This window comes from Trichoplusia ni, chromosome 20 (genome assembly GCF_003590095.1).
Source record: "Trichoplusia ni isolate ovarian cell line Hi5 chromosome 20, tn1, whole genome shotgun sequence".
Lineage (NCBI taxonomy): Eukaryota > Metazoa > Arthropoda > Insecta > Lepidoptera > Noctuidae > Trichoplusia > Trichoplusia ni.
The window spans coordinates 1,212,057-1,238,948 of NC_039497.1; the positions used below are offsets into that span (position 1 = coordinate 1,212,057).

At 35.8% G+C, this 26,892-nt stretch overlaps 1 protein-coding gene across 4 annotated transcripts in view; it reads right to left on the reverse strand.

Annotated features, from left to right (window-relative positions):
* The window catches only part of LOC113503731 (MAGUK p55 subfamily member 5-like), a 142,078-nt gene extending 115,423 nt beyond the window's left edge, over positions 1–26,655 (reverse strand). For 2 of the 4 annotated variants that reach the window (XM_026885814.1, XM_026885813.1), the window contains exons 1-2: positions 26,407–26,653; positions 4,718–4,851 (exon numbers count right to left, since the gene is read on the reverse strand). In XM_026885814.1, coding sequence (XP_026741615.1) covers positions 4,718–4,738 — 21 coding nt within the window. In that variant the 5' untranslated portion in view covers positions 4,739–4,851; positions 26,407–26,653. Of the gene's footprint in view, positions 1–4,717; positions 4,852–26,406 lie in introns of those variants that run through there. The other 2 variants (XM_026885809.1, XM_026885812.1) reach the window with 2 other exon arrangements.
* Between the last annotated feature and the right edge of the window lie 237 nt (positions 26,656–26,892).

Sequence of the window (26,892 nt, forward strand, 5' to 3'; positions counted from 1 at the left end):
ATTATAGGTTAGCTGCAAAACCTTGAGTGCCATCTAAACCGAACACAATTAATGTTTTATGTACAACACTCTGTATATAATGTGTTTCTATTATGTTATACAGGGTGTGACCGATATTGTATCGTTTATTATTTCATGTATACTAATAGTCCAAATGTGCACGCAACGCCATCTAGTTTCAAACTTGGCGAAGCTTGTATAGTAGACAACTGAGAACATACCTTTATATTACTAAATACATACATATTGTACATAGCTTACACCCAGACACAGAACAAATGATAGTGCTCATCACACAAACGTTTGTCTTGGGTGGGGATCGAACTGACGACTTTCAGAATAACAGTAATTGCCACTAACCACTACATCAACTGGCCAATCCATACCTCATTAAGTAAATTTTAAAAAAATGATCACTAAAAAAAATATGATGTATTAAAATTAGTACCATTCTTTGATTTCAATAGAATTCTTCTTCATAATAGAAATGAAATAACAAAGGAAATATATCATTTCATGAAGTTTTCGCTCCAATGACAAACTAGTATTAAAATAATTGCAATTATTATTTCCACGTACAGAATCAAACCCGCAATCACGTTTCTCAAAATCCGGTCTTAAAACAATCGTGCCACGACCTTTTCATAAGCATATAATTAATTAATTTGTTTTGTTTTTATTACATCTCAATGCCAACGGCCGAAGCTTTATTTCTTGAAACTGGTCGTTCGTAATTTATAACGACTTTGGATATTGACTGATACAAATTTCAGTTATTTCGATTATGTAGCACAAAGGTATTAAGGAAATAAATCTTTAAAATGGTATTATAGTTATGAATCCATTCAGCGCCGGGAACTAAAATCTAAAATTAAACCGCGATGAAATCCGTAAAAGTATGTATTTCAATGTCTAACATTCGCGTAAACCTAAGAAACCACCATGAGCTATCACCATAATTTATAATAAGATGATTTATCAAATCATCATGCGCGATTTCATCCGCAAGGTGATAAAGAGGAGTAAGGAGTTTTTTCAAAACCAGATTATTAGTTTTTGAGTTCTCGTATCTTCTGCCGATTTTATAACATATTGCATATGCTCTGTTCCCATTAATCATAACGTAAATGGAATAATATGTCCTATAGCTTATAGCTTCTCATAAATAGGCTCTCGAATACAGAAAGATATTTTCAAATCCAAGTAGTAGTTAGCCAGAAGAAAAACCTATAGCAAACAATGCTGTCTTTAACACAGACATTATCCAACGAATATTTAAGAGTAAAAATATAACCATGCTATACACTTGTTTTATTTGAGTATACGTTAAATCTTATCACTAAGATCTGTCCCTAAGGGTCGGGTAGTTAGATAGTGGCTGTCATGTGCGTTATGCCCACTTTGCCCACTTATCGTCATTCGCAGGACATTTAGCACGTTCATTCGAGTGTGAGCTTCCATGCCGGTTAACAATACTGTTAAAAATAAACTGTTTGGTATATATTACTACAAAGAATTATATTTTTAGACTACATGAGTACTGTACATTTTTTGTCACATGATAAAAAAGTGCTCCCGAAAACTTGAAATTAATATGGAGTATCTTTTCTAAACACTAGTTACTAATAAACATATATTTAAGCATATTTTCAGAGCAATTTTCGTGAGGATGAATTGGACTAAAAGTATTAGTTCATGGACTCCAATTGTTTCCGAAACTAATGATGATAAATAGTCTTGATTTAAGACTTGTATCATTCAAGCAAAATGTAATAACTACTCGCATATTTTGTACTGAAGATACTCAATTTACTTAAAAGTTTAAAGGAAATAAACATAGTTCATTGCAAACAATACCATACTACAACCACGATCGTCGTATATTCTTACTAACTGCGCAACAGATGATCCCACTTTTTATGGTGTTAGCATTAATGGGGCACATTATACCACACGACGCAGCCCCAATTAGCGACAAAAACACCACTTAGAAACGTTTAGCGCAACACAAGTGGACCCTCGACGTGACAATTATTTTGTGGAGCAATTTTATCGTGGAAATGGCGTTTTTTACGAAAAGCTTGGGTTGCTTTCAATAGCTGCAATCTGGTTATACTTGTGGGGTAATGCAGTCTTGTGATTTTTTTTGGTACTTTTTTTAGTTTGTAGTTGTAACGCAGAGTGGGATTGTTAAACATTTGGACTATTTTAAGATTTGGGCGAATAGTATCTGAACTAAGCTGATTTTAGACTAAATTCCTTTTTACAAGTTAGGTATGTCAAAATATCGTAAACTACCGACTAGCTCCGTCATTCAGTCAAAATTAAATTTAAAAAAACTGAGTATTAATACATCGTCATTGAGAACACTAGCAATTAGATAACTACCTTATACGTCACATCCATTTACAATTTACTAGTTCACGGAATATAGCCAAATAAGTTAATTGAAACAATTGGAAAACGTATAAAACCAATTAAATTGTGTAAACTAGTATGACATCTCACTTTGTCTCCAAACTGTATAAATAATTTACTAACTATACAATATGAATAGTTTATTCATAACAGTTATGTATATTCCTGAAATAATGATCATTGTTTTTGGTTATGTTTATTATGTCTAATTCTTAAATATTGACTTAGCGTTCCATTGTTAGCTTAAACACTAAAAACTAGTATAAAACAAACACATTTTGAGAGGACTGAAAAATGAAGGAGATATGTATTTTCATTTTGCAAGAACTGAGAATTTAAACTAATGAAAATGAAATGAAGTAATAGAAACTAAATATAAAGTTACGAGAAACGGAAAGTAGGTAACAGAATTAAACGAAAAAAATAAATTCTATTCACACTGAGATTCACAGCAACTCTGAGAAGTGAAAATCTTTTCAGAGATTTCATAATAATTTGTGCAGTTCCCGCGCTCCGCTCAGCCCGGGACTCGGGACGCCGGGAATCAAGTGCTCTACGACCGAATGTAAGTAACGATTCATCCGGAGACGACGGTCCGGGGCTGTGGTCCAAGTTACAAGCATAAAATACTCTTGAACATGAGAGATTGAAAATAGTCATGAAGCATGTACCCAATTGCCCAATTACAACCTCTAACCACCGTAAGAGTTACAAATATTCTTCTAGACTTTACTACTTAGTTAGTATAGAACCTCAATTAATCTACAGTTTACAAGACCTACCCTTTTTAATTTTTATGCATTGTAATGTTTTGACACATTTTCATTTAATTTTCATACACCTACTTATGTTTACATACACGTAATTATAAAGAAACATCATGTGATAAGTACCAAAAATTAAATAATATTGTAATACATGTTGCCAGCGGCACCGTTCGCTCTACATGAAAATCTATCCTATGTGTAAATCCAGGTTATAAACCATCCGTGTACTTAATTTGATCCAAAGCCATTCAGTGCTTTTTGCGTGAAAGAGTAACACATATCTATCCTTAAAAACTTTCGCGTATATATTATTAGCAGTCTGATTACTTAAAAGACATCTGATATTGTTACTCGCTACCATCGCACAACTTGAGCCACTACTCCAAGTGGCCTAGAGAGTGGAGTGCCAGGCTGAATGCAGGCCAGCTCACTTGCACGCATTGTCTCGGCTAATTTATTGTACGCGCACTACACTAGGGCATACAGCCTCCGTCTTGCTGAAGTTCGAGTGGCCTCGACTGGAGTGCGACGGAGACCTGCACGCATTGTCCTGGCTAGCTCATTGTGTTGCTTATATTTTGTAGTGTATCTATGTTTATGGGCACTACGATTATAAGATATTATAAGATGAAAGCCAAGTAGAACAAACAGAACCGCTTTATTGTGATGTTTTGTAATTACAATTTTTGCAACCGATGCAAAAAGAGCAGTGTTATAAGTTTAATCATGTCTATGATTAATCAATTTGTATTTTGTAACTTATTTTAATTTTGACCAAATTCAAAAACAAATATTATGACGTACCTATTTTAAATTTTGAGCAAAAAAAAATATATGACGTCATTTTCAATACCCGTTTTCAGAAACCGAATGAGGCAACTTATCGTCAATAAATATCAAATAATTTACACGTCAAAAAGTATTTTGTTAATCCGCTACTTCTTGTAACTTGAACCAGATCACAAGTACTCCTCATCGACTAGCGCTGGAGTGAATGCAGGCCAACTGGCCAGCTCATAACACACTGTCTTTGCCAATTTATTGTGCTCTATCCGAACATTGGGAACGAAACGAGAAACTAATAAGTGGTGCTCGAGCGAGACATGTAATTAAAGATTTTCATCGTAGGAAATTGCAGTTTCCATGAAAAGGGGAAATTACTTGTATACTTGCTGGGTATTTTTCGTAGAGGTCTCAACTTATACTGGCGTTTAGGACGCAGTGTGTTCTTTCGTAATTTCTAACTTATTTTGATGTTTATATGACAATTATGTTTGACTTTTATGTTGTTCTCAAACTCTCAAAACCTTTCCAAGGTATACAAAATAGTCTTACCATTTCAAAAATATTGGGCTACAAATACATCACTGTCTAAAACATATTATATCCAATCAAAATGTCTTCTCTCTCACACACAATTACCTCTAAACTTCCCTGGTCATTAATAAGATTTTTTGAATCTTCTACTTTGTGAACACCTGCCTAAATTCCGGCTAGTGCAGTAACTTAAAGTATATTCTATGACTCCTTACCTCTACAGACAGTTTGGACATATCGACTGGCGTGATCCGCTTGAGCGCTGACAGCCGCTGCAAGCGCTGCCGCGCCTGCTCCTCCACGGCAATGAGGAAGGCATCCTGGATGATGTTGTGCCCGATGTCTGATACTGAGGACAAGAGAGAGCATGTTAGTTAGTGTTATACAGTCAGAAAGATAATGTGATTCTCCTTCTTTATTTTCCAATTTCATGGTATTTCTGACTAGCCAAACATTTCATATGATGTGAATGTAAACGTCCTCCTGCAATGGAGCGTATGAAAGAACTAAGCCATCCGAATACTTTTTTAGTTCGGATACGTGTGATCATAGCATGCATACATATCTTATGATTAAAAATATGTTGTATGTGAGGGACAATAAGTTTTGGGATATGAGAATTATAGAATCGAATCGACAATCATACAGAGAATCGAAAAGGTAAGTAATCATACACTAGGTGATACCTAGCTACTAGGCGACACGATAACAATTTTAAATCCGCTAAAAAGAGACAACGAGACACGACTTAAAAATCAATCGAAACCTCAAAAGGAAAAAGCCATAATAGCATTTCCGAAGACGTTCAATATAGCATCCTTTGAGTAGATAGTATACACTAATAGATTCCTTAACAACAAAGACGGCTGTAGGTAGCAACTAGCACCGTAGTAGAATGCCTGCAAGATTGGATTACGGCATTAAGGCAAGCCGGTGCAACGCACTAGCCGCTATTTACCTAAGCTGTTCATACATATGTACAATACGTCGGAGAGATCGTTACACTTTAAGCATATTAGTTTTAACTTTTGCTATGGTTGTTGTGGCTCAGAGTATTGTTGTTTTTGAATTGTTGTCCAGTCCGCATAGCAACAATATTTTGTTAAGCACTAACGCTAATCAAAATGTATTGTTGTTGAATTTGTATTGGAGTCACGTGATTTGTTGAAAGTGTCTCAAATTTTTAACCCTTATTTGTACCTATATTTTATTTTCAGATTATTTCTGTCTTTACCGTGAGTGTAATTTTAGGGTTGCAAGGATTCAAAATGGCAAGAACCATGCATTATAGCTGTTTTCCATTACTTTTCGATAGTCTCTTACATGGTAAAGGAATCTGCTAAATCACAAGAATGCATCAGACACAAAAACTAAACGTTCATTTTAAATGACTCCATTTCTCTTCATTCTATATTAACATTATAAATGTAAGAAGTATGGAAATATTCCCGGTGCATTGAAATAATTCGATTGGAGGCAATTTGCGTGGCCGATGTTGTAATTAATATTCAGCGGCAATCGAGCGTGCCTTCGAGATGAGTCAGCCATTGTTAACTGAGAATATATTAAGGACTCCAGAAAAGGTTTGCTCGTAACTGTGGACTTTTAGAATATACTAGAAGTGTGTAGTTTTACAAATGATAGATATATTGGCACGTGATCGTGTTAAAATGATTAAATATTCGACAAACAATATTGTTTTAATAACGAAAATCGATTTTAAACATAAAACTGACTAAGACAAACTTGATGTTTTTTAAAATTAGGTTCCTCCAGTCCGAGAGCCAGAAGTAAAAAAAAATGAACAAAAAATACAGGTGAATCAACATTTGAAGCCGGTTGTCAGCAAAATTTCCAGCATTTTGTTAACATGTTTAATGGAAATGAAATGAAATGAATCTACGAATGTTCAACATATTGATACAAAATGTTCAACCATTTTTAAGGACACCTTAGCAACAATTAACAAATAACTACCAAATAAGAAAGTTTACTGAAACCGATACATATTAGCTGACGACATCCCTGTCAAACCCACCAAAATATGGTCCAACATACCACCTTGATAACAGAGACCTCAATAAAGACACCATAAAAGTCTTTCCTTTAAAAAATACGTTCTGATAAAGGGGGAGAATGTTCCCCATAAATGAATTACCGTACCCTCGAGATAACTAGCTTGTTTACTATTCCACGCAAGTAAGTGCGATGTGTACGATGCGAACATAAAAATGAAAAATAGTATCCTTCTTGTCCCTACTGTTGAAAAACTAGGAATCATAAATTTTTAAGGTACCTATTTTGCCTAGCCAGCCGAAATTAAAAATGAAGAGAAGTAGAATGAGGAATTAGTTCTCAATTCTACTTTTTTTCTTAGAACTTTGGACTGGATGAACCAATGATTATTTTAAGTTGAACTGGCTGTAACTTAGTCCCGTGTTAATTTGAAGTCGATTGTAAGTTTTTGTAATTAAAGCAATGTTATTGTATGTTGTAAAGTTGTCAAATCAGGGGTTTAGATATATTTTAATGTACTACCTAATAATCAACAAATAACAATATTATTGGTATTATAAAACTCATCTTGGACTAAACATTTTGTTGCTGAAATTCTACCATTACTTCTTGAAATGCGACTAAGTAGAAGAGCACTGAAACTTTTACAAATGGCCTGTTACATTGAATTAAAACTTGTACAATGCTCTTCGCTTCCCTCTATTATTCCATTTCTTCCGTGCATACTATTTTTATGGTTGAGAGAATAAGGACATAAACATATTATTTGAACTTTAATAATTGGAATTAGCACAGGTCCATCAAACCTAATTTGTGAAAATAACAACAGCATGAAATGTCTTTGAGAAATTGACATTATTGAAACAAAAATCGTGATCCTGTTGCTATTGCATGTTTATTTATTTATTTAATTATCCCACTAATCTACCATTACAGGTTACTTTACCTAATGCGGTAGCTAGGACTAAACAAAGTTCTAAGTATTTATGTGAACTAGGATTTCCAAGATAGATAATACTACTGGGGATAATTAGCATAATCCAAAAAAAGCTAAACCCACCAGACAAAATAAAAAACCGGACCCCGGACTCAACATATTTGTTCATTACATCAATCCATTCTTGATCTATGATGCCACTGACTCTTTTTACGCCAGGGTGAGGATGTATGAAAATGAGAAGAGGACTAAGCAAGTTATTTCAAACGGTAGATGAACAATTGTCTTCTAAATAGGTAACAAGATATGTATGACAGCATATATTGGAGTTTGTTAGTAACACTTGGAGCATACCGCAGCCATTGTCTGTTTAATAATATTGCCGTACGCCAAAGCGAAATAATTTACATTGGACGAGGAAGTGACACGTTTGATGCAGTTATTGTATGCTCGGAGCATACTAAGTGTTACTTCTAAGGCAAGTATATTAATGGGGCTATATTTTATATGAAGTCTTTTTTTAGAGCTGCGTTGAATAGTTTAATTCTTGGGGGTTTAAAAACATTGAAATTACGTGCACAAGACGCTGGTTCAGAACAAGCAATAGTGCAAGAGACAAGCACGTCGGCTGTGGCACGTCGCGGATGGTTATGGACAGATGGTTTGACGTTTTGACCTACAATAGTCGTTGATGCTAGGGCTCAATATGCAAAATTTGGATACCAGGACAATACGCGTGAAAACTTCGAATTTTAGAATCTAGAACCCGGACATATTATCAACAACACAGTGCATGAATGCCGGGAGGACCTAGACTTAATATTTTTAAACCGAGATCATAAAAAAAAGCTCCTCCCGTCGAATGCTTCCTGGATAGGATATCCAAACTAAGACAAATCAGAAGCAACCAAAACAGATGGCAACCCTAGATGAGGAGTTTAATCTTCAGGGATCAAATCACTTAAAGAAGGTCCTTACTCCTGGGCTTATGAAGCAACGGTGATACCGCAAGTCGGACTAGTAAAGATAGTTAAAACATACGTGCCTTAAAATCCAACTTTCCTATGATAAAATCGTTCTAAGAATTTCATTTATCGTTAGTGCGTTTCGACGTGCATATCACACGCATAAATGCTCACATTTATAGTGATTATCTGTAGATCTCACATATTTTGTATCGCGCGTATTTCGAATAGTTTTATCAAGGAGCCATGCTGGGAACCGGTGTGGTATGTAGTGCCAGGAGCTTCCGCATTTTAAACCTCATGTTATGCCTGTTATACCTAGTAATTTTAATAGATTTTTTGGAGAATGGCTTTGGAACTATTTAATTTAACGTGTAATTAAATGATTCATCCAGACACTGCTTTTTTTTTTGCTAAAATTGTACTAGCCCAATAACACGAGCCTAACCTTAACCTAGCTCTGAAACTCTAAATAATGTTTCCATTTTTATAAATTCTACTCCAAACTCAAGCTAAAAGAGATTCTTAAATGAAAATTTATTATTTATCAATTTTTCTCCATCTCAAACGTGTCTAGAACGTCGTTCGGCGACCACAAACACCGCGGCGTCGCATCCCGGCCTTGTACAAAAACTAGACCTCAGACTCCCAGACCAGACATAAGTACACATAATAAGTACCGTTCTATCCGTTTGCACTGGAATGTATATTAAAAACTGGTTTTGTACTTAACAAAGTACTAACTGACCAACTTGGGTACCACAACAATTGATTTTAAACTCTACACCACTTGTTCAAGATTCAGTTTCATTTGTTGTTGACTGTCGACGCTTTCTGATGTCAAAGATAGGTGATACATCATCATTAGTGATGTTTTGAAGGATTTTGAGGTTTAGGTGTTTGGAGTTAAGGGTCAATTTTGCATGGTGAGGTATTTAATGAAATGTGCAATCAAGTTTTTTTCATTGTTTCAATAAATTTGAAGCTATAAAGGATGTTCTATAAGTGAATGAAATAAACACTTATCGTTTGTATTAATTTGAGATTTCTGTACGTGTGTTAAGAGATTGGTTGTAAAGTCTAGTTAATGGTTATTATGATAATATTCACGGGGCAGTTGGACTATGCCCTTATATGTATTTTCAAAAGTATTTCGCAACGCATTGGAAGGAAGGAAGGAATGAATATTATTAACAATTTTAGCTCAAAACTGAATTCTTATTGGTAAGCATTGAATATACGTACAGCTAAATGGTTTAGTAGAGAAAATTGTTAATATTATTGATATATTATCATATATTATTGATAATATAGATATATATGGATAATACACAACATATATTATTTGGAAAAAACAATTAGCAACATGTCTTTTTGTTTTCGGATGCCGGATAAGCACTGCCTGATTTGTCCAGTATTTTGCGCAGACCGCAAATCCACCTAGCCTCAAACTCTGAACATGCTTTCCTATGCATACACAAATCCGGCCACCTAACCACTGGTCCTCAAGTTACTAATAACCATGAGCAGTTTAGTCAGAAATCTGAACAATTACTGAAGAAGGAACGGCAAATAACGGCTAAGTGACTCTTTTGAAGCAGACAAAACTTTTATGCAAACAATTACTACTACCTACAACGAAAATAACTAATTATACATTACTAACTAAGCCAACTTCCCTATATTCACTTACTAGGTACATTTGCATTAATGTGGACTGCATTGCGGCATCCTACTAAACACGGTTACATACACCAGATAACATCATCTCTGCATACAATTAACAATACTTTAAACGTGATCATCTCAATCATTTGAAATGCGCAATTTATTATACTGAGACCACAAATCACAATAGTAACATTGATATTGCAAAATGAAGTTTATGCCATTCATATAAAGGCGATTTTTAGTGTAAGGATTTGCTACACACGTGTTTGACATACACAAAGGCAACATAATATATCTCTTCGGCAACCCGAGATTGCGTATGACTGCCTATATTGATACGCAGACTATCCGTTAGCTTCCTTATTTTGGGTTTCTGAACCCAAAAGGTAAAAAGAGAAGCCGTTGTTGAAGGCTCCGCTGTCTATCTGTCCGTCTGTCATCAGGAAGTACTTCATCAATCGTGTTAGCTAGACCGATGAAGTTTTCACGGATGATGAAATTCTATTACCGCTTTATAAACAAATATTGATAAAGATAAATTTTATTGAGTTGAGGCAACGTTCGGTCATACATTTTTTGGACCGATTGATCACCGATCGAACTCTTTGTATCACGAGTCAGACTTGCACTTATCTGGTTCTTATTATTGTATATAGAGTACAGAAACAATCAAAAGTGTCTTTAAAGCGTGACAATAAAGCATCTCAAAGTAAACATACCCCAACACCGACGCACAGCTGACTCACCTCTCATAGCGACTTTCATGTATCGCAATAGCATTGTCCCGAATAATCGCATTCTAATACGATTAGTCGCGACACGATTGTTCAAACGCAACAGTCAGATCACGTTTGATGAATCTGTTTTAATTCTGATCTCCGAGTGGAGATCGGGTCAACGTCATTCATCATAGTAGTGAATTCATTCACGTATTGTAAATTTGATTAGATCTATTCTTCTCTGCTTTTTGCTCAAAGTTCAATAGTAGAGGAATGCTGATGTGCATGATTCGCAAACCACAGCACAGAATCAAATAGTTAAGTGCTAGTTTGTAAATAAACAAATATTATTTTCAAGAAAAAAAAACTGGAATGCCAGTATTATAAGCTAAACCCTTCCTATTTTAAACGGTCTACCATATATTGAGGCGTTTCATTTATAAAAATACTCATATACAATTGTCTTCTTGGTCTAAAATCTCGCTTAATAGCCTTTGTTAAAGATTTGAAACTCACTCAATAGTTCAACAGTATCAGATAGTACTCTATATATACTATGAATATACATATGCAGGGTTGGAAGAAAACCAAAACAACACCTTACAGGAGTGTATCGGTCTGAGTGATCCCATTCCACGACCCTAACCAAACACATGTAACACAACGCTTGCGACTTTTAAATCGACGTCAACGTCATCTAGTTAGGAATATTGATTTGATCAAGCATGATCGTAAACAGCCTTTAAGTTTTGCACTTCTGATATTCGTTTTACAGGACCCTACACAAACTCATCCATCTAGCATTCGGAAACTCGATACACTACAGGGTCCAATTGGGTCATCAGGTTAATTATAATTAAACTCATTGCAATTATACACAACCAGAATTTGTGAATTCATGCAATAAAAGAGAATTTGTTGCCAATGAAAAACTGATTAATTTGTTCATCATTCATTAACTGAGGAAATTACTCGCTAATTATAGTTACTGATTGAATGTGAAGCAAGATATGTAACTTACGTTCAGTTAGAAGTATTTTAAATTCTTATTGCAATAGCGAGCCTTGCGGACTGCGGTAACCGAATGGTGGCCAAGACATGCGAGGATCGAAAAGGCTAAAGTGGCAGTAGTGAGACTAGTATTTGTAACGTTTGGAGGATATAATAACTAAGGAGAGCTCTCACACGACAAGAAATATAAGAAGAAGATAAAGATATAAAAGTCCATTTATATAGTCTATTTTGAAAACCTCTTTCTTACCAAAATTGTGTTCGATAGCTTAGATCAGTGGTTTATATAAAGTTTTTTTTGATCGACTGAAGATATTAAAGGAAGTTGTTTTCAGGCAAATAATAGTTTTAAGAAGCATTATATATAAAAGCTTCCTATAATAATTTTCAGCTAGAAAAGTCAAACTTCAAAGTCAAAAATCAGACCAGAAGAGAATGGTACAAAGTCCCGTTTGACCCGCAGGACAATGAACGATAATACGAGAAGCAGCAATCAAAGAAACAGCGTTAATTCCCAAATATTACTCACCCATTTGTTTCACTAGAAAAAATTACGACCTCAGAACTTCAAATACCCACCCACACGTTACGAATAGCGACAAAATTGTCAGGCAACGTGACGTAACGGCATTGTAGCTGTACCCAACTATAGCACTCAGACGTGATTGGACAGAAGAACCAATTGGAAAGATTCTCGATAGGAAAAGGAAGCTCTTGGATGTAGGTCGTGAAGTTGACTTGAAATAAAAGTGGATGTTCTGATTTTATTTTGTTGCGGACTATTTTTAGTCGGCGACTTTTGGACTCAATTCTTTCTAAAATCTTTTAAAATCGGTCAGATGCATTTTGCTCGTGCCTTTTTTGCAGTTAACTGTCGTAACTATTATTTTTAAGATCCTTGTGCAATATCTATCGTCTAGAAAGAAAATCGTTGGAGGAACAAAAGTTTTATCATCTGCTTTCAATCTGACTTAAATTTCAATACATTGAAGTCCCAATATAGAACAAAACAATCCTAGAATTAGCACATGTACTACGTATGACAAAATATTCAATTTTACAAATCCAATTATAGAACTAAACCGTCGACACAAAAATACTTCATCAATAGCTGTCACGTCTAATTTTCAACAACATGCCCGAAAACAATTGAACAATAAGTCCATTTTCATAGACACCAGTTAGCGGTACTTCTGTGTACCCTTTGCAGTATTGTAATTACAACGATTCGCCTTCGTTACTCGAAACGGCATTGTTCTTTAGACAATATGTTTAAATAACACTCCGAATGACTTATCTCCGAGCTCTTTAATTTACAGACCGGCTAAGATAATAATGGCGACACTTGAAATAATGTTTTGGTTTTGTAGGCTGATAGCTTAAATTACTTTTTGAGAGTGGTATTTAGAAGAATGTGTTCATCATCGTCTGCCAGTCTAGAATCACCTACTGAAACCTAGCTTTTTTTCTGGTACTATTTCAATAGTTTCTTAAAATGTATTTGATGTTGTTTGATGTATTTGATGATTCATGACCATTGACCGGTTTCGGAAGTTTTCCTTTAAATGAATGTATTCTTCTGTAACAGGTATACATAAGTCTTGTCTGTGTAAATAAAGGATAAACAAAATGGTTATTTATCATAAACTAACTATATCTGAATAGTAGCTTTTCATATAAGAAAATAGGCCAATGGTTATTATAAAAATCTTCAGTACAATACTTTAAACGTCAACATGTTTAAAGTATGCCAGCATTTCAAATTAAATCAACTCATTACATACTTAAATATTATTTTATACTATCAAAATACATTAAGCTTTTATAGTTGTTTGTCCCACATACAGTGCCATGTTTCGGGAATATTTTAAGCTCTAAAGCAGCACAGCATTACGAAATAATACAAGTCATAAAGATGGAAGCTTTTAAGCTGCCTGGAAGTGTAGCAGCGTAGCGTTTTAGGATATGAGCCTCATTTTGGCTGGGTCTGTAAACTATATACTTAATTACTTACTTTTGTTGAATTTCCTCTATCGTAAAAGGAGTATTTTAAAATAACTTTTGTGAGAACTATTCATACTTAAAAGATGCTACGGTTTAATTACCCGTATTTTTTCAGATTCATGATTAAAGTCTCCGGTTGGGTCCGAAATTAGTCGGTTGATCAAACAACCCACCCTCAAATGCCTGTTCAGTTACGAACTCCTAAAAGACTACCTCAAACGAAAAATTTTGATGCAAAAAGCAGTGACGCACCAATGTTCTAGTTTCCTTATTTTTAGTAATTTTAGCTATATTCAATATTAAAAACTCTAAACTTTAATCAGCCTGACCACAACCAAGTAGGTCTCATATGTCAAACATGAAGTTGCATATGATTGAAAACTCTCTAATATTCTTAATATCCTATGCGACTTACACTAACTTGAATGAAAGCTATCATCATCATCGTTTTTGCTTTAAGAAATAGAGTTCAAAGATCAAACATAACGATTACTTCGCAAAACTGAACGTCGTGAAAGAGAAAATTTATGTAAAGTCTTCTTGCCTTCAAGAATACTTGTCCATTCGACCCTTCAGTCCCTTCTTTTTCAGTCTTGCCTTACCTAGAACATCTATTTTTTTTTTAAATATAAGAAGATGCACACGCACGACTGACAGCACGGATAGCCGAGTGGTTGAGGTTATCACGCCGGTTGTCGCGGTTTCGACCCCCGCGTAGAACAATCATATCTGTGATCCACGAACTCTAGTGCTCTCAATTAATTTGATATTTCTAAGTGCCGGAGTCGTTTTAAAATCATTTTGGAAGACGATAAAGGATAAAACAGTTTATTGACACATAGACAAAACTACTTTTTCTGAAATTTGATGGTTTTAATAAATGGAAAGCATATAAAATGAATAGGATAATGTTATTTATTCTGTGGTAACAAATCTCAATACTGTCAATAGGTTAATTGGGATCAAGCGAATTTGTTACAAGCACTTAGTTTCCTATTTCGATGGCAATACGTGGGTAACCTTTACAATAAAGGATACAAGTCAGGGTGCATCATTAATGATCGACATTAATGGTGACGATACACTTGAGGATTTTCTCTAACATTTAATTTTAATGTAATCATCATCGGCCTAGCCTTTTCCCAACTACGTTCGGGTTCCGGTTTCCAGTTTTAATGTAGTGTTCGTGTTAATTCTTTTGGCTAAAATTTAATTTCTACATCTCGTTTTTGTATCCAAAGGGTAAAAACCTGTTTTCAAGGAATCTGTAGCTATGATCATGCTGTATCTAAAAAAAATTATAGCTAGGCAGTTGATATTTTTACAGATTATAAATTACTGTTTTCATTGTAATAATGGTATGGTACAGACAAAAATTCTAAAGGCGACTATTTTTTATTGCTCATTAATTTGACCGTTTATTATTGAAATATTGAACCTCCCGCATCGCACAGCACATCCCTCTATACTGGTACGCTCGGTGCTATAGTGGTACTCTACAAAGTTTCAGCCTATTACTACTGTGATCCAAGTAAATGCTCAAGTGTATCATCACCATTTGATTCACACGATACTGTGCACTACAGAAAAAAACCGTCGTTAATATATAATTATCGGTATGCTGTGAGAATGTTAAATAGCGCCACCTATTACTACATCTACCTTGTGAATTAGCTCGAGTATGATACATCGGGTGATTACAGATTACATTTTGATGACTAATACTCTATTTGTATATTGTACGTTTTACTTGGGTTTGGTTGGATATGTTTTGAGATTTGAAGTCAGGAAATAATTCTGTTACGTTTTGGACTATCTTGATTCTTGTACCTCAAGAACAATTTAAATCGAGGACTTCAGAGAATCGTTTTGGTAACTAGAGGTAAAGTTTTGAAGAAATTAAAAGGAAGACCGATTTCAAGTCTGACTGATGACACTGAGGGTTCCATACAAATAGGCTGAAGAAAAACTAATCATCAAAAGAAAATGGTTGCTTAATCTCGATTTAAATTTGTATTTTTTGTTGTAAGTATTAATTTTACGTCACATACATACTATCAAAAGCATAAAATGAAAAATTGTACAACTCAACTCTTCAACTTTTGATGTTTCGTAAGACAGCCTACAGACGGATACATATGGATCCTTAGTAAGTAACAGGGTAATTTGCTAATCCTCGGAACGTATTGTTGTTACCCTAAAAGTTATACACGACGTATCCGCACTGCACACATGGGATGTCATGAATTTTGGCATAACGTTTAAAACCGACCAGAAATCAAATTGCCAAAAGCAGGATTAAAATCAGTAAATTACAAACATGAACAGTTTGTGAAATATTCCGCATCACCTTTAACGTAACTGTTGAAAAAACTAACTGTACTTGGGTACGTGCATAAAAGTTTTTGCTGACCACAGTTCATTCTGGTTTTGTAGATATTAGCACATTGCTAATGTTACTAACATGTAATATTTTTATATGTAACTAGCTATTGCTCGCGACTTTGTCCACTTTGTGGTTAAGTTGGACTATATGTCAACTAATTGTTTTTAACCTTTAAAAGGTCACTGATTCATTTAAAGATCCAGTGTAGAATCTCTCATTAGATCATATAAAAGAAAATATTTTATCGTGTGGTGGCCTTGCTGTTCTTTGCATGGATTTTTATGCACGAGGTACAGCTTCGATGCCAACGCTGCCACCCAATGTTACTTCCTTAATTATGACACCACTGACAAACGGTGAAGGAAACCTCGATCGATAACCTATATTCCTAGATATTATGCTAAAATAACAAAATTTGCCTAAAACTCATTTTCTAATGTAATCTCAATTTACTGGGTGACAGAATCTAGAGAGACTGGTTGAAAGAAAATTCAATTAAAAGTCTTATTTTCATAAACGACTATAATATTCAGTATTGAACATTTCAATATAAATGCGAATCCATGCAGCAACGGTTGCGTTGCCAGTAGGATGACGTAATCTTGGCAATTATCACTGCATCAATATGTTTGTACATATCCACTGTTGCAAGCGTTGTACGCGGAAGATGTTTTGCGTAAAATAAATAAATGCGGACAACATCACATACATCACGTAGAACTTCAATCAAATATCTTGGTTACAAGGCCTTCCACTTCATAAATGATGTTTAAGCTATAGATTCATAGGGTCATCTTATGCCTAGGGAAAGACTTGAAAATCTTTAGCGGACGAAGTCGCGGGCAACAGCTAGTAATAGATAACAAAAAATGCAAAGAAATAATATTGCGACTATAAATTGAGACGTTATTGGATCGAGCTGCACACGGTGTTCAAATTTGACTGAAATCGGGATAGTAGTTTAGAAGCCCATCGCGGACAAACAACGTGACACGTCATTAAATTATATATTTGATATCAAGGTTAACCTCAAAGGATTACAGTCTCAAGGTATGGTACCTATGACCTTCTGAACTCCCATTAAAAGACTAGAAAGTCTTGTGTTGGACTTAAAGCTAGTTTAACCTTTTGACCGCAGTCTCCAGCTCAATACGGCACAACTTTACATATTTGTGGATTATCGCATACTTTGTACTTTACTATGTTTACAAAACCGTGTAATATAGATAAAGTATCTTCCGAATATTGTTTAGTAATTTTTAGGTGAGAATGAAGTTTTAACAGTGTCGCGTGGTTTAATAGATAATACAGCGAATCCAGCCTGTTGCCAATAAAGATGTGCTTGAAGACGTAAATGATAGCTGCCTAAACCGATTAGAGTGTAAAGCTCTAGTTCTGAATGACTTAGATCAATCCCTTCAATCAATCAAAAAACTGAGACTATTGTAGTCCACTGCTGGACATATTACTCCCGTTGCACCAAGTTGCACCCCAACAACTGATCGTTAGCCGCTTTGGAAACTTCAATTACTAATGGCATGACTCTAGGTGTGAGGTGTCAGAAATACGTTATTTTGGACAAGAGAGGGCCAGCCACTTCATACTTTGTATATATGAAACCTGCGCTTGAGCATCTACAAATAACATAAAAAAACGAAGTAACATTTAAAGTTGCATATTAATTGCCATCCTAGTTAACTGTATGAAAAAAAAAACAATTCTAAATGTCACGTAGAGCACAACATAAGCGTACTAACATTACGAGGTAATTACTTTATAATGACCACATTATTTGTATGCTCTAATCAGTGATGGGCGGGATTTTTAATGACGTAACTCTAAGGTCACTGTCAAATTCTTCTAGCATTAGCAAGGTTATGTTAGCAACAGTTATAGCGAGGGTCTTTTTCTTCAATACAAGGTATCTTTGGAACGAATGTGGAGTCTGTCAGGCAGTGTCGCACAAAATAATGTATGATCAAAAAATGGTTGTGCTAAGAAAGATGGAGGGTAAATGACTGGGGTCGAATCTTCAGCAGGTGGCCTGGAGGAAATAGAGAATATGCAAATAGGGAAAGAGGATACAACCTTTAGGATTTTTAGAGCCTAATTTGATTTAAGTATGAGAATGTTTCTTTCGTATAATAATATGCGACAGCACAAGTCGCTGTCTGAAGACGACCACACGATTACCACCAAACCATTTCGTTGGGAGTTACATAGTGTTGTGATTTCCTGCTTATTGACACCTATTTGAATATTTATACATTTTTTTTAAGAAAATAAATTAAAAAAGATATTAAAATTACTTGACATCAGATTGATTACTGACGACTGAGATTTTTTATATTTGTACTTAATTAACTAAGTTTTAAATGACTGTTATTTTATTATAAAATATTAATGTTGATTTATCTAATTATTAATTAAATGTACTTTATTATATTAGGATGTAATTTATTGAATAGTCACTAAATTGACTCGCTAGAGATTATTCAGTAAATGGTGGCGGGAAAATGAATTTAAAAAAAAAGAAAAGGTTGGGTAAAAAAAGGCGGGCAATTGGTTCGGTGACTGCTGGACGTAGTAGTGTTAGAGGGAGAACTAAGTGAGAGTTTTGCTGTATTATTGTATTTAAGTTCAAGTTTCAGTTATCGTAAGTCAAATAAATAAAAAGACATTAACCAAGCTGCGCAGTTTCATTAAAAGTATTATAATTCAGAAGCGGGAAAACCTGCGAGCAGCTGCAATGTCCGATAAAAACCGTAAGTAAACTTTTGCATTAAGATTTATAGTACAGTGATTAAGATCAAGTTACTATCCCGTTAGAACCATGCTCGGTGCATATTTTCGTTGTAGTTTACCTTATCAATGCACCTTCCACCATGTAGGTGTGCTGATGGTGAATATTTTTGGTAGCCATGTATGTGTGCTTTGATTCCACCAGCCATGTAGGTGTGCTGATGATGAATATTTTTGGTAGCCATGTATGTGTGCTTTGATTCCACCAGCCATGTAGGTGTGCTGATGGTGAATATTTTTGGTAGCCATGTATGTGTGCTTTGCTTCCGTCGGCCATGTAGGTGTGCCGATGATGAATATTTTTGGTAGCCATGTATGTGTGCTTTGATTCCACCAGCCATGTAGGTGTGCTGATGGTGAATATTTTTGGTAGCCATGTATGTGTGCTTTGCTTCCGTCGGCCATGTAGGTGTGCTGATGATGAATATTTTTGGTAGCCATGTATGTGTGCTTTGCTTCCGTCGGCCATGTAGGTGTGCTGATGGTTAATATTTTTTTTTTTTTTAGCCATGTATGTGTGCTTTGATTCCACCAGCCATGTAGGTGTGCTGATAGTGAATAATCTTGGAAGCCATGTAGTTTTGCTGTTGCTAAGTTTACATTGCCACATACATGTGTACAGCCATGTAGGTGAGCTGAGATGTTAGAAATAAAAATACCCTAACATAACATAATCTTAAAGATATATAAGACTGAGTTTTATCCCTACGATACTCTTGAGTTAAGTTGAGTTAGTTGGCACTGCAATAAAGTAACACATTTGTGTCTTTTGACGTTTATTTGAGTGCTTAGTTAACACAGATATAAGGATTTATCGGAAAAGGACATGAAGTTTTGTAAAAATATTTTCCAGGCAATCGAGATTCAAGCTACACCCCTCCAAGACGTTCCAGTCGTAGACGCACGAGATCAGAGTCGAGTGATGAGGTACAAGCGCCTAGAAAGAAACAGAAGAGGTCCAAGGGATTAACGGCTGACGATTTGTTAAAGATTGTCTCTGCACTACAAAATGGCTCAAGTAAGAATACTCCAAGCACTAATGTAGTTCCAGAGTTTAATCCCGATAATAAATCCCAAGATGTAGATCGGTGGCTACGGAAGGTTAATGAGTGCGCGGTTATTTACAACTGGGATGCCAAACAAACTATTCACTATGCGCTTCAGAAACTTTGCGGTTTAGCAAAAAGTTGGTATGAGTCACTTCCATCCCTCGACTATAACTGGGACGAATGGCAGAGCAAATTAAGAAGGGCTTTTCCGAATGACATCAATTTTGGTAAATTACTTGAAGAAATGTTAAACCGAAAATCTCGCACTGATGAAACATTAAGAGATTACTTCTATGACAAATTATCTTTATTGAGTAGGTGCGAGATTGTCGGTCGAAAGGCAGTAGACTGCATTATTTATGGAATTAATGATAGTTCTGTTAGAAATGGAGCTCAGGCTCTCAAGTGTGAGGAACCAGAAGATCTATTAAACTATTTGGCTTCCCAGCAATCTACCGTAATTAAAGATTCTAATAAAGGGCTCTCCATTTACAATAGTAATACTTATAGGAAGAGGGACTTTCGTCAAAATAACAATACTGCCAGTTATTCTAATTCGAGCAAGGGCAATGATTTCGTTTGTTTTAACTGTAATGAGCGAGGTCATACTTATCACAGTTGTACCAAACCCCTAGTTAAGTGTGAAAAATGTGGTAGAGTAGGTCATAACTTGGACATTTGTACAAGAAAACCGTTACAGTCCCATCTTAGCGGTCAGAATAGTCAAGCCACGGATAAAAAGGTTTTAAAAGTTTTAACTAACGAACACTCCGACCTTACAGGTGTCAAAGGCATTGATAAATTCCCAAGCCGTGTTAATAAGAGCATTGCTAATGACTCTAACCAAAAATTCAATAAAAGTGTTTGCGTGAACGGGGTTATGTTAAAAGCATACGTAGATTTTGGCAGCGACTGCAGTTTGATTCAGCAGTCCACTGCGATAAAGCTTAATCTTGTTCAATGTCGTGAAAATTTACCAATCATAAGAGGTTTTGGTGATTCCACTGTAAAACCAAAATTTAAATCGACGGTTAATGTTCGAATTGATGAAATTGAGACTGACTTGATTGTTCTGGCCGTTGAAGATTCATATTTACAAGTAGACTTTTTGATAGGACAGAACTTCACCGAGCTAGAGTCGGTAACTGTACTGAAAGATAAGGATAGTTTGTTCTTTTATCATACTTCTATTGATGAAACTATTAAGAGAGACAATGTTTTAAATTTGTATGTTCTTAATGACGTAACTATTAGAAAGGGTGGTTTAATAGAAATTTACACTAAAGAACCTTATTCTGGGGATATTTATTCAGACGGAAGCACCAGAATGAGCCCTAATCAAGAGTACCACCTGCATCAAGGATGCTATAGAGTCCTAGATAGTAAAGCGCAGATATTTGTCACTGCTTTGACTAACTCTGCCTTAGAGTTTAAGGCGCACAGTTTGATTGCCCGAGTCAGCCCCGTCACAGAGGCTAAAACTTATACCGTCCAGATGGCACTTACGAACTTGGCTCCACTGGATAGGAATGAGATTAAGGTAGGAGATAGCATTGACGGAACAATTAAAGAGAGACTGTATGAGCTTTTACAAAAGTACCGTACATGCTTTGCGACAAATCTTAGAGAGCTAGGTTGTGCCAAAGACACAATGATGACCATAGATTTACAAGACACCACTCCTGTGATTTACAGACCATACCGACTCTCACATGATGAACGGCAGAAAGTAAGAAATATTATAGACGAACTAATAGAAAACAATATCGTGCAGGAATCCAACTCGAACTATGCAAGCCCGATATTAGTAGTAAAGAAAAAGAATGGGGAGTCACGACTCTGTGTAGATTATAGAGCTTTGAACAATAAGACCATAAAGGACAAGTACCCTTTGCCGCTGATTGACGATCAGCTTTCTAATTTAAGTGGTAACCGTTTCTTTATTACTCTGGACTTAGCTTCGGGGTATTATCAGATCCCGATGGGAGAAGAGAGTCGACATCTGACTGCGTTCGTCACTCCGGATGGACACTACGAGTTTAAGCGTATGCCATTCGGTCTGGCGAACGCGCCAGCTATTTTTCAGAAAATGATGAATCGTTTATTGGGACCAAGAAGGTTCAAATCAGCACTAGCATATATGGACGACCTCCTCATTCCATCGGTTTCAATAGACGAGGGTTTCGAGAGGCTGGAAGACGTTCTTAAAATCATTCAGGAAGCTGGTTTGACACTAAAACTAGAGAAATGTAGTTTTTTTGATACGACTATTGAGTATCTTGGTTATGAGATTTCGGCCGATGGCATTAAGCCTAGTGAGAGGAAAATTATAGCGGTGCGCGATTTTCCAGTGCCTCGTAACGCACATGAAGTGCGTCAGTTCTTAGGCCTTGCTAGTTATTTTCGTAGGTTTGTGAAGGGATTCGGGGAGATAGCCAGACCTTTAACATCACTGCTTAAAAAGGATGTACAGTGGCAATGGTGTGATGGGGAGGCTAAATCTTTCACTGTTCTCAAGGAACGGCTGGTACAGCGTCCTCTATTGGCATTGTACAATCCATCTCTTGATACTGAAGTACATACGGATGCTAGCGCATTAGGGCTAGGTGGAATATTAATGCAGTGGCAGACTAGCCCCAAGGTTTTGAAACCGGTAGCATACTTTAGCAGGCAGACCACACCAGAGGAACGCTACTTTCATTCATATGAATTGGAAACTCTGGCTGTGGTCTGCTCACTGAAGAAGTTTCGACCCTACCTTCTAGGTCTTCATTTTCGCGTCCTCACGGACTGTAATGCGTTGAGAACGACTCTGACTAAACGAGATTTAATTCCACGTATTGCCCGGTGGTGGTTGACTATAAGCGAGTATAACTTTAGTATTGAGTATCGACCGGGCTGCCGGATGAGCCACGTCGATGCATTGAGCAGAAACCCTCCTAACAAAAGTGTTAGCACTGAAGTAAATGCTCGTACTTTAAATATTAATACTGATAATTGGATTTTAACCTTGCAATTAGCTGACCCAAAGTTAGAACATATTTTTAAAATTTTAAAACCCAACGTCGACCCGGATGTCCTGGAAATTAAAAAGAACTATGTAATTAAAAATCATACATTGTACAGAAAGATCGGGGAAGAGTTACGTTTGGTAGTTCCCAAGGATGTAAGATGGCAAATTTGTAAAGCCAACCACGATGACGTAGGTCATTTTGGGTATGCAAAAACACTAGATCTAATTCAAAGTCGTTATTGGTTCCCAAAATTAAGACGATTCATAAAAAAATACGTTGCCGCATGTGTAGATTGCGCGTACAATAAAGACAAGGCATCCCGTACTCGCACCGGCTACTTGCATCCCATTGAAAAAGTTGCGCAACCGTTTCACACACTTCATTTGGACCATTTGGGACCATTTGTAAAGAGTAAACCTGGTAATTCTTATATTCTGACCATCGTGGACGGCTTTACTAAGTATTTATTTGCTAGAGCAGTAAAAGACACTAAAACAAAGACTGTAGTTAAAGTCTTAGATTGCTTATTTAATGATTTTGGTGTTCCAAATCGAATCATCTCTGATCGAGGAACAGCGTTCACATCCAGTTCGTTTAAAGACTTTTGTTGTCAAAAAGGCATCAAACACATTCTCAACGCTGTGGCTTGCCCGAGGGCAAATGGGCAGGCTGAGAGGTTTAACCAAACAATTCTCACAGCCTTGTCCACTCAAAACTCCGGTAATGATGAACGCGATTGGGATATGCAACTGGGTAAAGTACAGTGGGGTATAAATAATACCGTAAATGCAACAACGAAAAAGAGCGCTTCCGAATTGTTATTTGGCACAAAACTAAATGGCCCATTAGACAACAAATTAACAACTGTAAACACAGATGTTGAGCCCACAGTTTCGTCTCTAAAAGGTGCACGTCAAGACTCGAATAACGTTTCCAATTGTCATTCTCCTAAATCTCCCGAAGGTGCTGTCGCCAGTAACGAACTAGCCCCTAATTTTTCAGACATTGATAAAATTAGACAGGAAGCATCTGTTAATATTGAACTTAGTCAGGAACGACAAAAGTCCATATATGATTCTAAGAGATCCCCAGCAGTTATGTACGCTATAGGTGATCTTGTAAAAATTACTAAAACCAATTTTAAAAATGATGGTAAAAGTAAAAAGCTTTTACCCAAGTTTATAGGCCCTTATAGAGTAACCAAGTGTTTAGGTAACGATCGGTACGAAATTTCTAATGTGCCAGGGTTTAAGAATAGTAAATACAATAGCGTTATCGCTTCTGATAGAATGAGACCGTGGATACATGTACCGGCTTTGGAAGTCCATAGATCATCTGGTTCCGAATTGTCGTCACCTTCCGACTCTGACGACGACAAATAATTATGTTTTTATTTCAGTATAAAATAAGATTTAAGTGCTTATACTAAATAGAAAATTTGTTGCGTTGATTTTATAAACTTTGTCCTAATTAATTTAATTGTTTAATAAAATGTATTCCTGTGTAAGTAATTAATAATTGAACTAATTTATAATGATTTTGAGTGTTGTGATTTTGCACGCAACGGAGTAAGCGCGCAACCGGATGGCCGAGTGTTGTGATTTCCTGCTTATTGACACCTATTTGAATATTTATACATTTTTTTTAAGAAAATAAATTAAAAAAGATATTAAAATTACTTGACATCAGATTGATTACTGACGACTGAGATTTTTTATATTTGTACTTAATTAACTAAGTTTTAAATGACTGTTATTTTATTATAAAATATTAATGTTGATTTATCTAATTATTAATTAAATGTACTTTATTATATTAGGATGTAATTTATTGAATAGTCACTAAATTGACTCGCTAGAGATTATTCAGTAAATGGTGGCGGGAAAATGAATTTAAAAAAAAAGAAAAGGTTGGGTAAAAAAAGGCGGGCAATTGGTTCGGTGACTGCTGGACGTAGTAGTGTTAGAGGGAGAACTAAGTGAGAGTTTTGCTGTATTATTGTATTTAAGTTCAAGTTTCAGTTATCGTAAGTCAAATAAATAAAAAGACATTAACCAAGCTGCGCAGTTTCATTAAAAGTATTATAATAGGTATGCATCATTGGAGACAAAAGTTGTCGAATATCGGCTAGTTCATGATTCCATTTAATGGGTATTTATTAAGTTCTATCACAGGACAGTTTAAGGAACCAAATAAAAAGCCCATTAACCACCATGTTTGTTAACCAGTAAACGACTTCACGCCCAAACTCCGGATGCCGCAAAGCTATTTGCCTATAATTAACTTAAGATAATAATCATTTTTAGTGGTCCATAGAATATCCGGGATAGTTCCACGTGTCTTTCCTCTATCGTAAATCAGTTTGCCTTAGTTTTAGTAAAATTGCTTCCGCAATCAGGAAACATTGATTGATACACGGTTAAAGGCCTAATGGGCGAATACTGAAATGCCAATCAGTTTTAAGTCGTCGTTAAGACTATTGATGTCCATGTCACTTTTATTGATAGATAATCTGAGTTTTGCTGAATTATTAGCAGTGGAGTTCATTCGCGAAATTGTGCGTTATATTATTAGATCAATCGTGAATCGAACCCGCGGGTCGTGTTGGGGCGTTTTCGCTCTTAATATCAGACGTAAGTTAGTATCGTGCCTATAATTAATGTTGTGTTAAACAAGTTCAATAAATACTCGGCTAGGGATAGTCGGTAAGATAGGTAGATTCACGTCAAATTTTCAAGCCTTCAACTGTACGAAATCTAGTTTAATCTAGTAATCAACAAGGCCACTTATCGCTAAAATATTATATTTGTAATTTATAGGCGAAATCGAAATAGAACTTTATGTGTCTTTATCTAATTTTAATGGCAATTGTTTTGTAACTGTACTACAATTAGAACTCTGCGGTGATTGTTTTTTTAACCGCAAACCGGTGATTAAGAAACGTTTTTTTATCACAATGGTAAGTACTAAACAGGAATTCCAATGAGAAATTACCAATTCTTGATATTACTAGATAGTTATATATGATTTCAGTTTCTGAAGGAGCTATGGAGAGTACAGACGACGTTGAATTGATACATCTATGTACTTATTTTACTCTGTAGAAGTACGTACGTACCTATATGTTGTTATATTGGCAAAGTTTCAAGATAGTCTGTGGTCTGCAACCAACAATACGATATTGACAACAAAAAAGCAAAGAAAAATACAGGTATGAAGACCGGATCTGTCCGACTCCATTCCAGGTATCTTCACCTGAAGTTTTAAACTCCTAGATGATACAGACTTACTGACAACAGTATAGCACATAATACGTCCAACAAAACTTACGTCCAGTCCAGAATCCTGATTCAAAGGGCAAAAGCCTTCGCTGTGGCGACTTGAAGTTCACTCACCTCCGCGCACCGCACTGTTACTGACACTTGCACTGTAACCACTATGTGTACCACATTATGTTGAAGGAAACGAATCAGTTCATAACAGGCTATTGTTATTAAATATTATTTGACGATGTTTTAACAGAACTACACACGTAAGTCGTGAGCACTCGACGCAAACCTGTTACCTTCTCTCTCACTCAGGCTGTATGCTGGGTTGCCGCGCGCGGTATTTTTTTTTACCGTAACTTTAATGTCAGTTGACGTGCTGCTTGGTTGGTGGAACGATGATTTGAATTTTGAATGTTCTTTCATTCGTTCAGACATTTTGTTTCTTTTTTTTATAGACCGCAAGGTTTAATCATCTTAAATGGATTCTAGTTAGAATATTGTACCACAGTAGTGAGATTCTAATACGAAAAAAAAACTAAATATCGGA